Source organism: Ursus americanus, chromosome 1, assembly GCF_024610735.1.
Source record: "Ursus americanus isolate L20-20 chromosome 1, mUrsAme1.1.p, whole genome shotgun sequence".
Classification (NCBI taxonomy): domain Eukaryota; kingdom Metazoa; phylum Chordata; class Mammalia; order Carnivora; family Ursidae; genus Ursus; species Ursus americanus.
Window position 1 is genome coordinate 80,319,077 of NC_142127.1, and position 12,323 is coordinate 80,331,399.

Sequence of the window (12,323 nt, forward strand, 5' to 3'; positions counted from 1 at the left end):
TCAGGCTTAAGTGTCACTTAAATCTCTCCATTCTTTCTCTTTTTTTAGATTTTTAAATTACACCTTCTTAAGACAATCATTTCTGTACCCATGGCTTCAATTACTTTCTATATATCCTAATAACAACACAATTTTACATGTTTTTTCATTTAACAGTTTTATTTTACATAAAATGCTTCATTTACTAAAACCATAGATTCCAAGTTGTTCTATGAAAGTAATCATTAGGAAATGTTATATTCTTAGTGTGTCAACTTTAGGAAACTTCTCCCAATTACATGTTTGGTTTTTTTTTTTTTTTGGTTTGATATGTGTGTTATTTTTGAAAATATAAGTTGCGATATCACAAAACAGACTCAGTCAAAAGAGTCTTTCCACCAGAGAGCTCCTTTTGGATTTTCCACTTAACAGGCGAAGATTATCTTCCCCCTCAAACCTGTTCCTCTTTCTGTATTCTCTCTCTAGGAGAAAGTCAGGCTGTCTACCCAGTCCTCCAAGCCAGGACCCTAACAGCCATTTTTGCCTCCCCCTTCCCTCCTTCCGTATCTAGTCATCAAGCCCTCCGATTCTACTTCCCAAAAGATCTCAAGTCCTTTCCCTCTACTTCAGTCACTGCCACTGCCTTCTCTCCTAGTTGAACATAAAGTCTCTGAGCTGGTCTTGTTGCTTCCTTCAGTCCTTATTGTCACGAATGACCTCACTACAAACCATCTGATAGTGACTCCTCGACTTCATATTATTCAGTTGTCTCATGTTATAGGATAAAATCTATCCTCTTTCCCCCAGCATCTACTTTGGGTCACTTAGATCTAGGTTTGAATCCCAGTCTCAAGCCCTTTTCAGCAGTCTGACCTCAGACAATTGGACTCTCTAAGCCTTTGTTTTGTCATCTGTGCGAACTCACTGAGGGCAGAAGGGTTTCCCACGTAACAGTGCCTAGCATGTGGGAGAGAATGTTGAATGAAGGAAAACATTTTAAAATCTACATTAAAAAATTATCCTTCGTTAAAAAAAAAATCCTGATATACAATGTCACTTCCTCTCAAGTTTTACTTCTATCTCTATTTTCTGGTAATCACAATAAGGTGCCTGTGGTGATCTGCACTGTCTGGAATCAACTCCTGGCCCCACACCTGAGCAATCACGTGGCCTTGGGAATGTTATTTCATCTCAATTTCTTCTGTAAAATCTATAAAAGGATTGTTTTTGAGGGTTAAATGAGTATCTCACTTGGTGGGGTTGGGCACACACTAAAGTCTTGCCAGACGTTAACTATCATTATCATCATCTTCATCAAATCAGGACCGTGTCACCCCACTTTGTGGTTCTCAATTTTGTATGAGAAAATCGTGCTTTATGCGCTGTTGGTCAAAGAAGATAAACCTGGAAACTCCTGTCGTGGAAGGGAGAAACAGAAGGGAGAAAAGGGAGTTGGTGAATCTCGGCGTTTCTGGGCTGGGAGGTACGAGTTCGGTCTCTATTTAGCGATAACGAAAGAGAGGGTAACTGTCCTGAGTCTCATGCAAGACACACAGCCACAGCGCTTTATTGAGAGCAGGACCAGGGCTCCGGGAGTTGTGGTCAAGTTGCAGGCGGAAACTAACACTTGGAAGGCAAGAGACGAAGAGCATTTAGTTACACAAACGGTCAACAGTTCGGGTGGAACTAAGTTCAGTGACCAATAATACATCAAATGAGTCAGCTGTCAGACCCGGTGGAACCGAGTTGCTGACGGAATCGGCTCTTTACTAACAAGACTTTCCATAAAGCCCACCGACCCCGGACAGCTTGGAGTAGCAAACGCCCGCTGCGCTTCCCGCAGAACCGGAAAGCTCCCGGCTGCGCGAGATGAATGGAAACCGGAGTCCGCGGCAAGCCGCGCGGGGGGCGGAGCAGCCGCGGGGCAGGGGCGGGGCATTATGAGTCACGTGCCTCCGCTCCGAGGCGGGCGCGTGGAGGAAACTCTGGGTGTGATTGGTCCTTTGTAACCAGGTGACCACAGAATGCGTTCCGGTTGGCAGGTGCCCGCCAGGCAAGCGGACTTCAGTCGGGAGGTGGCGGCGGAAGGAGGAGGAGCTCCAACCGCGCTCTCTCCCGGCAGTGGCTGCGCCTCTCAGCGCTTGTCGGGTCCCCACCCCTTTTAAATAAGCCGGGCTGGTCGCCGCCCTCACAGACTAGTTGGCTCGGAGGAGGCGGCGGCGGCGGCGGCGCGGCGGCGGGGGTGCGGCCGGGGCCGGAGCCCTGCCCGGGGCCCGGCGGCGGGGCGGACCGGCGGGCAGCGGGCGAGGCCGCGCCTGAATGCGCGGCGCAGCCCCGGCGTAGCCCGGGGCTGCCGGTGCCGACCGCGCCATTGTTGGGGGAGGGGGTAGCTGCTGAGCGCGGCGGAGTCGGGGGCGAGTGAAGGCGGCGAGGAGTGGAGGCGCCCCATGGGGAACACGCTGACCTGTTGCGTGTCCCCCAATGCCAGCCCCAAGCTGGGCCGGCGCACGGGGCAGGCGGAGCCCGACTACGAGTCTGAGATCTACGAGGCGGCGGCCGGGGACGCGGTGGCAGTAGCTCCAGCGCCTGCTGCCGTGGAGCCCGCCGAGTTGGATTTCGGAGCGGGCGAGGGCCACCACCTGCAGCACATCAGCGACCGGGAGATGCCCGAAGGTAAGGAGGCGGCGGGCACCTCTCGTCCCTCTTGCGGGCCGGCGCTGTCCGCTCTCGGGCGGTCCCCCGGGACGGAGCCGCCGCCTCGGGCTCCTTCCTGACGGGAGCCGGCTTCCCCAAGGCTGGGCGCCGTGGATGAAGGCTGGCTCTGCCTGGCGTCCCCACCCCTTATTCTTTCCCCGTCGTGTCCGGCCAGTGGCTCTCCCGGTTCCCTGCCCGAACGCTCCGTTCTTTCCCCTATTCCCATTTCCCAGCCCGGCCTGAGACCCTCCGGTCCACAACCCCTTCCTGTTTGTTGGTCTCCTTAACGTCTCGGGGGACTTTATGATAAAGACTTTTTTGGTATATTCTCTCCCTTTTCTCAATGAAAATGTAAATACCCCAACTTCAGAGTATCCACCCCATCTCCCTATCCTTACCAAAGCGAAGACACCAGGTTAGGGCCTGATGGTATCCTTCCTCCCACCCGTTAAGGTACCGCGGGACGGTTCAGACATACTGTTAAGGATTTGTTATTTAAAGTCAAAATAGAGATTGGCCTGTGAGAGTCTATGTGGTGTGTGCTTAAGTAGGCTGTTCTCAACAGCCTCCATGGAAGCTGCTCTCCTCTAACTGTAATTTGAAGACAGACGGAAAGAAAATGATGGGAAGAAGGGGCTTGAAATAACTTAACGGTGTGAAATGTTATTGCCAGGGCTGCGAAAATAGTTTTTATACTGAGTGGAGAACCCAGGGAGTTCTCATTACTTTAAAATTCCCACTTTGACCCAAATGTGTCTTCAGCCCTACCTACCTCAGTGCCTTAACAGACTTCACTTACTTGTTGCCTGTTCTAAAAATAAGAGGCGGGGTGGTTCATGAGACTATTGGTCAGAAGTTTCCAAAGAGGAAAAAACCCCATAAATTTAGACCTTAATTTGTAATATAAAGATTTGACAATTAGGTGGCATCTCGGGGCACCTGGGTCGCTCAGTTGGTTAAGTGTCTGCTTTCGGCTTGGGTCACGATTCCAGAGTCTTGGGATCTAGCCCCGCATCAGGCTCCCTGCTCAGAAGTGAGTGTGTTTCTCCCTCTGCCTCTGCCCCTCCGCCTGCTTGAGCGCTCGCGCTCTCTCTCTCAAATAAATAATAAAATCTTTAAAAAAAAAAAAAAAGGTGTCAGATCTTGCACAAGAATGTTTGTCTCCAAATCTCTCTCTCTTCCCCCCTCCCCTTCCTGTCTATAGAATCCTGTTCAACTTTAAGAATGTTGGGGTAAAAGTTTTTCTGACTAAATGGTTGGGGGAGGGAAAAGAGGAAATGCTTAATTTTTGCCTCTGGAATTTTGGAAAGGGATGATTAGGTAAAGATAATTCTGAGTAACCGCCTGGCTCTTTAACGAAGTCTTACCTCCTTTGAAGTAGAAAACATTGTATCACAAAGATGTTAAAGCCCCATTAGCCCATTTGTTTCATTTAAGTGCGCCAGTTTATTTCATTATTTCCTAGAGGAAATGTCTTGTAGCTCTTTTTTCTGCTTAAACGTTAGTTGGGCTCTTAATTTCTTTGAGTTACAATAATTAAGCCTGTGGATTTACCTATATGATGGACATGGCTTTGTAACTGGAAAGTACTGCTTTTTCAGAATATTGAAGTATTGTAAAAGAATGAACAAATTACATGAGTTAATCGTACTTTTAAACACAAAGCATGTAAGTACTTGTGAAAACTTCGGCTCTGCTTGGTGCTGTAAGGTAAGCCTCTGAGTGATTTGACAAACTAGTTGATAGATGGATAGTGTTGGATGAGAAACCAAAGTTGGACCTTTTTATAATTCTTTGAAGATTTGCAATACATCTTCACGTCCGTCCGATTTGGCCCTTCCAACTACAAATAAGGCTCCGTCTGATTTGGCCCTTCCAACTACAAATAAGACTTGTGTGTATTCTCCCTGTGTTGCTGATGAAGGAGGAGAGACTCGGAGATGGGCAATGACTGTGTAACACAGCTACTGAACAGAAGAGACTGACTTGGAGGTGATAGATCGCCAAATTCAGTTCTTGGGGTGCCTAAAAAACTCCTTAGCATGCATCTGGTATTTTATTATTTATCCATAAGATAGGCCTATCTCAACTTACTTGTCTTGATTATTTCCATTCAAAATTTATTGTTCACAATTCAGAAGCAACTTTTACCTCTCCCTCCTATGTCTGTAATCATTTTGATAAGACTAAAAGTAGAAGTCATGATATAGCCTAGATTAACCAGTCAGGTAAACGGGTTGATGCATTTAAAAGAGTTTGCTCTGGTGATCTTGAATTAAAGCCAAGAATGCCCTGGACAGAGGAACATTATGAAAAGCAGGTAAGGTAAGGTACCCAGTATTAAGCATAAGACTATAAGGAGTGTTAAACCAGAAAAGAGTGTTAAACTTAAAAAAAATAAGAGTTCATAAATACACAATTTACCTTTTATGTTTAACATGATAGTTAAAATTTCATTTCAGTTTGTCTTTTCTTTGGCGTTCAGTAAAATAACAAAAGCCTTAATTTCAGCATTTGCCTCTTAGGTTTCCATAGAAACAAGGTCAGAACACCAAATATAAAGTACAGGCACATTGAAAGTTTGCTTTAATATCTTTATTTCAGACAATTTTATATCAGTTTCCCTGGAAACTAAGAAATACCTACTTAAATATAAACTATTTTGGCTTTTCTATGATGAAGAATTTAATTGGTTCATTTCTTAGACAAAATCATCCATAAATAATGTGCCTTGTTTTTCTGAAACATTTCAGAAGAACATGATTTCTTCAAGCCATTTCAAAGAGATAGTCCCAAGAACCTAGTGTCTATTTCAGAAAGACTCAAAAGAATTTTTCTACTACCTTACCTTTATCTAACAGCGTATCCACAATTACTGACGGTAGTATCAGTAACACAAAATAAAACACTAAAGTCCTGTTATCCAACCTATTATTACTCAGCTTTTCATACAGCCTTTTATGTTCCGACCTTACAGGCTTCGCTAATTTGCTGGCCAAAAGTGCTCTCTCAAGTGGCCCCTTCTTCCCCCTTCCCCTGAGGAGTGAGTGAGGAAGGAATTGGCAATATGATGTGGAAAAACCTCTGAGCAACAGAGCTTTCCTCTTTCCAGTAACTATTTTGAACACTTTTTTTTGGGGGGGGGGGCTTTTTTTTTTTTTTAATGACAATAGGCATTTGCTGTAAAAGATTTAGAAATTATGAAAAAGCCATTCACCTATACTCAGAATATCCAGAACTTGTATTAATATTTTAGTGTTTATTCTTCCTAAACCTTTCATATGTATATAAACATAACATTTTGTTTATCTTACAAAAATGAGATAACTCTTCATGTGCTGCTTTATAGCTTTTTGTTTTAGAGAGAAATAATGACCTAAAGCTCCTGGAGCTGTGCTTGACACCTAGAGAGCACTCCAGGATGTATTTCCATGGAGCTGCACATAGCTCCACCACATGCCTTTTAATAACTGTTTAGTATTCCATTGAATGGTTAGAGCACCATTCATTTACCTACCCTTTATGATTGGGCATCTCTTATAGTAAAACAGAACACAGTCCCATTATCATGCTTTATTCTGGGGACACAGATAAACTGGTGCATTGTACCTCTGTTCAGAATTCAGATGGTATACTTTGTCTTATGACTTAGTCATTTTGTAGGTAAAGTCCTTTAACATTAAATGTCCTTATACCAAATTGAAGTTATTGTTGGTTTTTCACTGGATGTTAGAATTCATCTTTGAAATTTTTATGGTTCTTGGTAGCCTGTCTTGTCTTTAATTTGGAATAACTACTACTCTACGAGATCTGAAAGTAATGCTGGTCTAAGATGACTAATCAAAAGAAATATTAGAAGAAATCTTAGTTGGGAAAACTGGGAGAAACTTAACTGGGTTTGGGTACACTGAAACAGATGTTTTTTGGGCACTGTTCCAGGTGCGGGACAGACAGTGGTATACAGGACAAGTCCCCTACCCTTAAGTCCTTACATTCTGGAGGGACCTAGGGGCAGACAGCATATGAATAATAAAAGAACCTCAGGTAGTGACGTGCTGAAAGAAGGTGAAAGAAGGTCAAGGATGGGAGGAGGGCAGGTTTACATGAAGTGGTTAAAGACTGCTGCTCTCAAATGACAAGTACACAGCCCTAAAAGTGAGAGGGGACTGTGGGAGGATGTGGGAGAAGAGGCTTCCGAGCAGAGTTCCTCACATGGGAATATGCTGGTGCAGGCAAAGGACAGAAAGACATGGGGATGGCTGCCGCAGGGTGAGAGGGGTGCCAGCAGGAATGTGGTGGATTCAGACCTTGTATGCCTACTGGGCCTTCACAAAAAGTAGGAATCTTAGTTTAGGTGTAATGGGAAACCATTGGAGGATTATTTGCAGGAGAATGATGTTAATTCTTTAAAAAACAAAAAGCAAAAACAACAGACTAGCCATTGTGTGAGAATGTGTAACATAGGCAGGGATGGAAGCAGGGAAACCAGGTAGAAGGAAGACTGGTGCAGTAGTTCAGGTGAGAGCCAAGAGTGGGCTGAACAGAAAACCATACAGGCCTAAAATGTAGACTGACTTATAACAAAGATATGAAGGGCAAGTCACAGAATAAGAAATGCTCATGACCCTTAAACATGTCTTCATGCATAGGAGAAATCCAAAATAAAACTATACTGTAGTTTCTCTCCTATTGGGAGAAAATTCATTGATGACACATTCTTTGGTGAGACTGTGAAGAAACAGTTATATTCATATATCACTGGTGGAAATACAAAATGGTTTGACCCCGTGAGGAGGAAATTGGCACAATCTCACAACATTGCAGATACATTTAATCTAGAAATCCTACCTTGAGGAATTTATTCTGAAGATGTACCCCACAAATATAAAACCACATATTCACAAAGTTTTTGTTGCAATATTTTCAAAAGCACAGTATTAGCAATAACTCAAATGTCCGGTAAGGAGCTGGTAAAATCAGCTGGTATATCCACGTAGTGGAGAGCTATGGAGCTGTAAAAAAGAGCGAGGCCTTCACTGCTGTGAAATGATCTCCAGGATATGTTACATGGAAAAAGCAAGGAGAGGACATACGGTAATCTACATGACAGAAGCAGGGGAACTAGGTATTTGCTTTAAAGAAACCAAAATCACTGGGAGGAATTCTTACTGATTGTGTGACTTTTATTCCTTTCCCATTAGTGTTAGCCAAAGCACATATTTGCTTAAGGTGATATTTGGGTGTGAGTAATGAGTGGACGTTTCATATACTTTCCAAAGGAATGCTAAATGTTCAGTTTTTGCTTTTGAGTTCATTTGTGAAAGCTTTGTCATTTATTTTGCTTTATGTGTTATATAGATTGCTCTTATATTTCTTTTGATCCTCACACACAATGTTTTGAGTTACAATAGTATAAGAATTAAATGTTTTACACATGAGAAGACAGGCTCAGAGGTATAAACTGAGTCCAAGTTTTAAAAAAACGAGACAATAGATCAGGGATATAAATTACAGATATATGGCATACTGGAATAGAATTTATTAAGTGACTTACCTGGGCTACTTTGGATACTGCTTTTTTTCCTCACCCTTGTGTGTGTGTATGTGTATTAAAGTAATTAAGCTTTAGAATTAAAATGTTAACATTGCCCAGTGTGAAATGAAATAAAGATAACTTGCAGCCCAGAAATGTTCTTCGAAGTTCAAGAAACTGAGCAAAAATACTTATGAGAAGTGTATAAAGGAAGAAAGGTGTACTTCACTATATGAAACATCACACCTCAGTTACAGTCGCTAAACATGGATTGAGAATTAAAACAAGGCAAGACTGAGAACCAGGGTAGACACAGGTACAGAGGTGGTTTGGAAGCCCGAGTTAGGAAGCAGAAGGATTAATTAGTAATTACCTGGAAGGTGTGGTCGCAGGGATAAAATCATCAGTGTACATGGTAATTGTAAGACTTGAAATATTTGTGTTAATGGGCCATAAAATGAACACAGTGTACTGTATAGGGATGATAGCATAGTTCAGTAAATGTGGGAAGCCTTAAGTGAACAGGTGCTCAGTAGTTGGCCCAGAAACTGCTGACATCTTCTATTTAATTGGAATATATTGAAATCAATCTATTGAAATCAATCTCTTTGTGAAATACACTGCTCTGATAGTTTCTTGGGTCACTACCTTCTCTCCCTGATATTTTGACAAGGAAAAATCATTATGACAGTTTATAGTTGCATAATTTTACACATTTAGCCTTTAATAATGCATTTCATTTATTCTAAGTTGCCTGTATTTTCACATTTTTAACATCTGTGCATCTTATAACTGGTAGAATCTTAGATTAGGGGAAAAGCAGTATTGGATGTCAGTGGTCTTACAGATTTCCTCGATATTTACATTAAGATCCAAGTTTAATTTTTTTTAAGTCCTATTTTTCCTACATCAACCTGTCATGCTGTCAGATTAAGTTGCAATTTAAATTGATATTTAAAAAAAAAGTGATGGGTCTTAAAATACAGTTTGAATCATAACTTCTAATCATGAACTCAGGAGTATTTTTCTTAGGTTAAAACATTCTTAGAGGGTTCTAAAGAAGTAACTTTGGGATAGAGTCACATACAAGATGTACAGTAATTTCAAGCCATCTCTCTAAATCACTGTGTGTGCGCATGTGTGCATATGTGCATATCGGTGGGAGGTGGTAACGTTTTGCTTAATAGTTGGTAGTCTTACCTTTGTGATAGTGCAAATAGGGTAGTGCAATTTATCACAGTTGTCTTAGGTTCTTGAGAAAACAGTAGTGGACAGTGTGGAAATACTATGTGTGTGCATTGGAGCTTAATATCTTTTGGCTTAAGTATCCATTCTATAAAATAGCAATGTGGTTTTTGTCATTAGCAAAAAGTGCAAGTTATATAGAAAATCGTCATTGGCTAGAGACAGAAGATTACTATTTTCTGAAAACCTCATGCAAACTGACAACATTTTAGGGTCCTCGTAGGTGTGATACATAGAATAAGTACAAGTGATAGGCAACTCACCAAAGTGGAAATAACACCATTGTTAACTGGGGAAAATTGTCAAACTGTGTAATCAGAAATGCAAATTAGAGACAGTGAACTTCCTCATTTACATCAGTAGGAATTTTTTCTTTCAAGAATCGGAAATCAATTTATTGGGGCGCCTGGGTGGCACAGCGGTTAAGCGTCTGCCTTCGGCTCAGGGCGTGATCCCGGCGTTCTGGGATCGAGCCCCACATCAGGCTCCTCTGCTGTGAGCCTGCTTCTTCCTCTCCCACTCCCCCTGCTTGTGTTCCCTCTCTCGCTGGCTGTCTCTGTCTCTGTCAAATAAATAAATAAAATCTTAAAAAAAAAAAAAAAAGAATCGGAAATCAGGGTGGGAGTGAAAACTGGTGCAGTTGATAGCATTATACACTAATATGCTCCTACCTTTTTTAGAAAGCAACTTAATTAGTATTATACATTGAGCCATGACAAAGATCTAACCTTCTGTCTAATCATCCTGTTTTGGAGATCTTTCCTAAGGAGGTAAAAACAAAATTATTTTTAAAAAACTATGTATATGAAGGTTTTCCTCATAATATAAGAATAGACGTTTGTAAGCACCTAAACCCTAAGAATAGGGGATTGACTAAGTATAGGAATAACACTTGGTAGGCCCTTGTGTATCCATTAAATACTAAATATATTAGAATGGGGTGGAGATTGCATGTCAGGAACGAAATAGGACATAAATGGCACACTGATCAGAGTTTTTTTTTAAAGTGTAAGTAACAAAGTAATGATTGTGAGTTGAGAGTAATTGTAAACAAATTATTATTTTGGCTCTTGCAAATTTTTGTTCATGACAAGATGTTTGTTAAAGGAATGAGCAAATGACGTTTATCTGTTTGCACCTTTAATGTGATCATCTCTACTGTTATTAGCCCGGTCTCTTTCAGTTACAAATTAAAATCTAGCTTTAAAAAAAATTGATTTCTGTAGCCAGAGTTCATGGAGTAAATTGGGTACTGCTTGACCTAGGAATTAAATGGCCTTTCTCAGTTCTGCTCTCCTCTGTTGATATGTCCTAGCAACTCTCCATCTGCCCCTTAATGGCAAAGGAAGCCTGGGGCAGCTCCAGACTGGCCAAGAATCCACAGCTCTGCCTGCCTACCTTTCTTTCTTAAGATTTTATTTATTTATTTATTTTAGAGAGAGAAAGAGCGTGAGTGGGGGGAGGGTCAGAGGGAGAGGGAGAGAGAATCTCAAGCAGACAGCACACTGAGCGGGGAGCCCTAAGCAGGCCCCGGTCTCATAACCCTGAGATCATGACCTGAGCTGAAATCAAGAGTCGGGTGCTTAACCAACTGAGCCACCCAGGCGCCCCAGCTCTGCCTTTCTCAGTGGTTCTTGGGTTGTCCCAGGGCAGCAGTGTTGGCCCAGCCAGCCTAGATGGAGTAGGGGGAGTGCCAGTTTCCTTCTTGTCACTTGTGCTAGTTTTGCTTTCTTTCTGCATGTGCTATTTCTTTTATCCAAGGCCTCTTGATTTTTGTATTTAGATCCATAGTAGCATATCTTGGTTTGGGTGTGTGTGTGTGTGTGTGTGGCCTGTTCCCCTTGATTCTGGTACTTATTTTTCCTGGATTTCCCATTGAAAAGTGTTAATTAAACTTCTTTCGTGCCATAAGCACTGATACATAACATGTTTACTTCTGCAAACATTTCTGCTTATTTTTTAGATTCACCATGTAGTATATTTGCTTTCTTTTTGGTAGGAAGTTGGTCATGAACTCTTTTGGAAGACTTAGGTTAGAGGCAGCTGTGAAAGTCTTTGTCACTTTCAGCACAGCTGAATTCATTTATTTTACAACTAGCTAACATTGTCTCGTTTTTCAAATATGTGAAAAAAGTTTGATTTTTATGGTTCTTTTACATAAAAATGTTGAATAGAATAGTTTCTCCAAAAGCAGTCTAACAAACTTCAAATTCAGTGAAGGAATTTCCATGAAGAACAAAGCTATGTTTAGCTATGTAAATTTCTAGTGCTGGCAGTACCATTAAAATGGATGGTTCAGATTCCTGTTAAACCAGAAGTCCCAAATGATGTTTGTGAAAGATTCTAACTATATTACTTGGAGGAGAAAAGGATTCTAGGTAGATAAATTTGTGAAATGCTGAATAAAACAGTATTTGCTATAAGACTGATTAGTTTTTAATGGACATTTTGATTCTCTAAGAGCCAGGGATAGTATTTTCTATTAGACTGCCAACACCCCTTTTAAAAACAGAACAATTATTATGTGGTTTGGGAAATACTAGACTTAACCATTACTCTGTCAGGATCTTGGTCCGGATCTTAGCCAATTTAGATTGGCTAAATACTTTGAGATGGACATTGCTGAGGAGTGTCATACAGTGGGGATTTTTTTTTTTTTTTTTTTTTTTGGTTGAAGAATTTTGAGTGGTTCTTACAAAGGTTGTTGCACTATGAAAGTCATTTGTTTGATAGAAGTATCAGGCTGTCTTGTCAAACACAATGAATGAAGTAGCCCAAAAATATATTTCAGAGCTCACAGAGCTTAAAAAGAACAAAGATTATATGCAACCAGACAAAAACCTGTTTCTACATTTCCTACTTCTTGCTCAGA

The 12,323-nt window shown here is 41.5% G+C and overlaps 1 protein-coding gene across 2 annotated transcripts in view; it reads left to right on the top strand.

The window, feature by feature from the left end:
- The first annotated feature begins 2,028 nt into the window (after positions 1 to 2,028).
- Positions 2,029 to 12,323, top strand: part of CCNYL1 (cyclin Y like 1) — a 35,329-nt gene continuing 25,034 nt past the window's right edge. The window contains exon 1 of one of the 2 annotated variants that reach the window (XM_045806604.2): positions 2,029 to 2,652. In XM_045806604.2, the coding sequence (XP_045662560.1) occupies positions 2,427 to 2,652 (226 nt within the window). In that variant the 5' untranslated portion in view covers positions 2,029 to 2,426. The remainder of the gene's footprint in view (positions 2,653 to 12,323) is intronic. The other variant, XM_045806603.2, reaches the window with a different exon arrangement.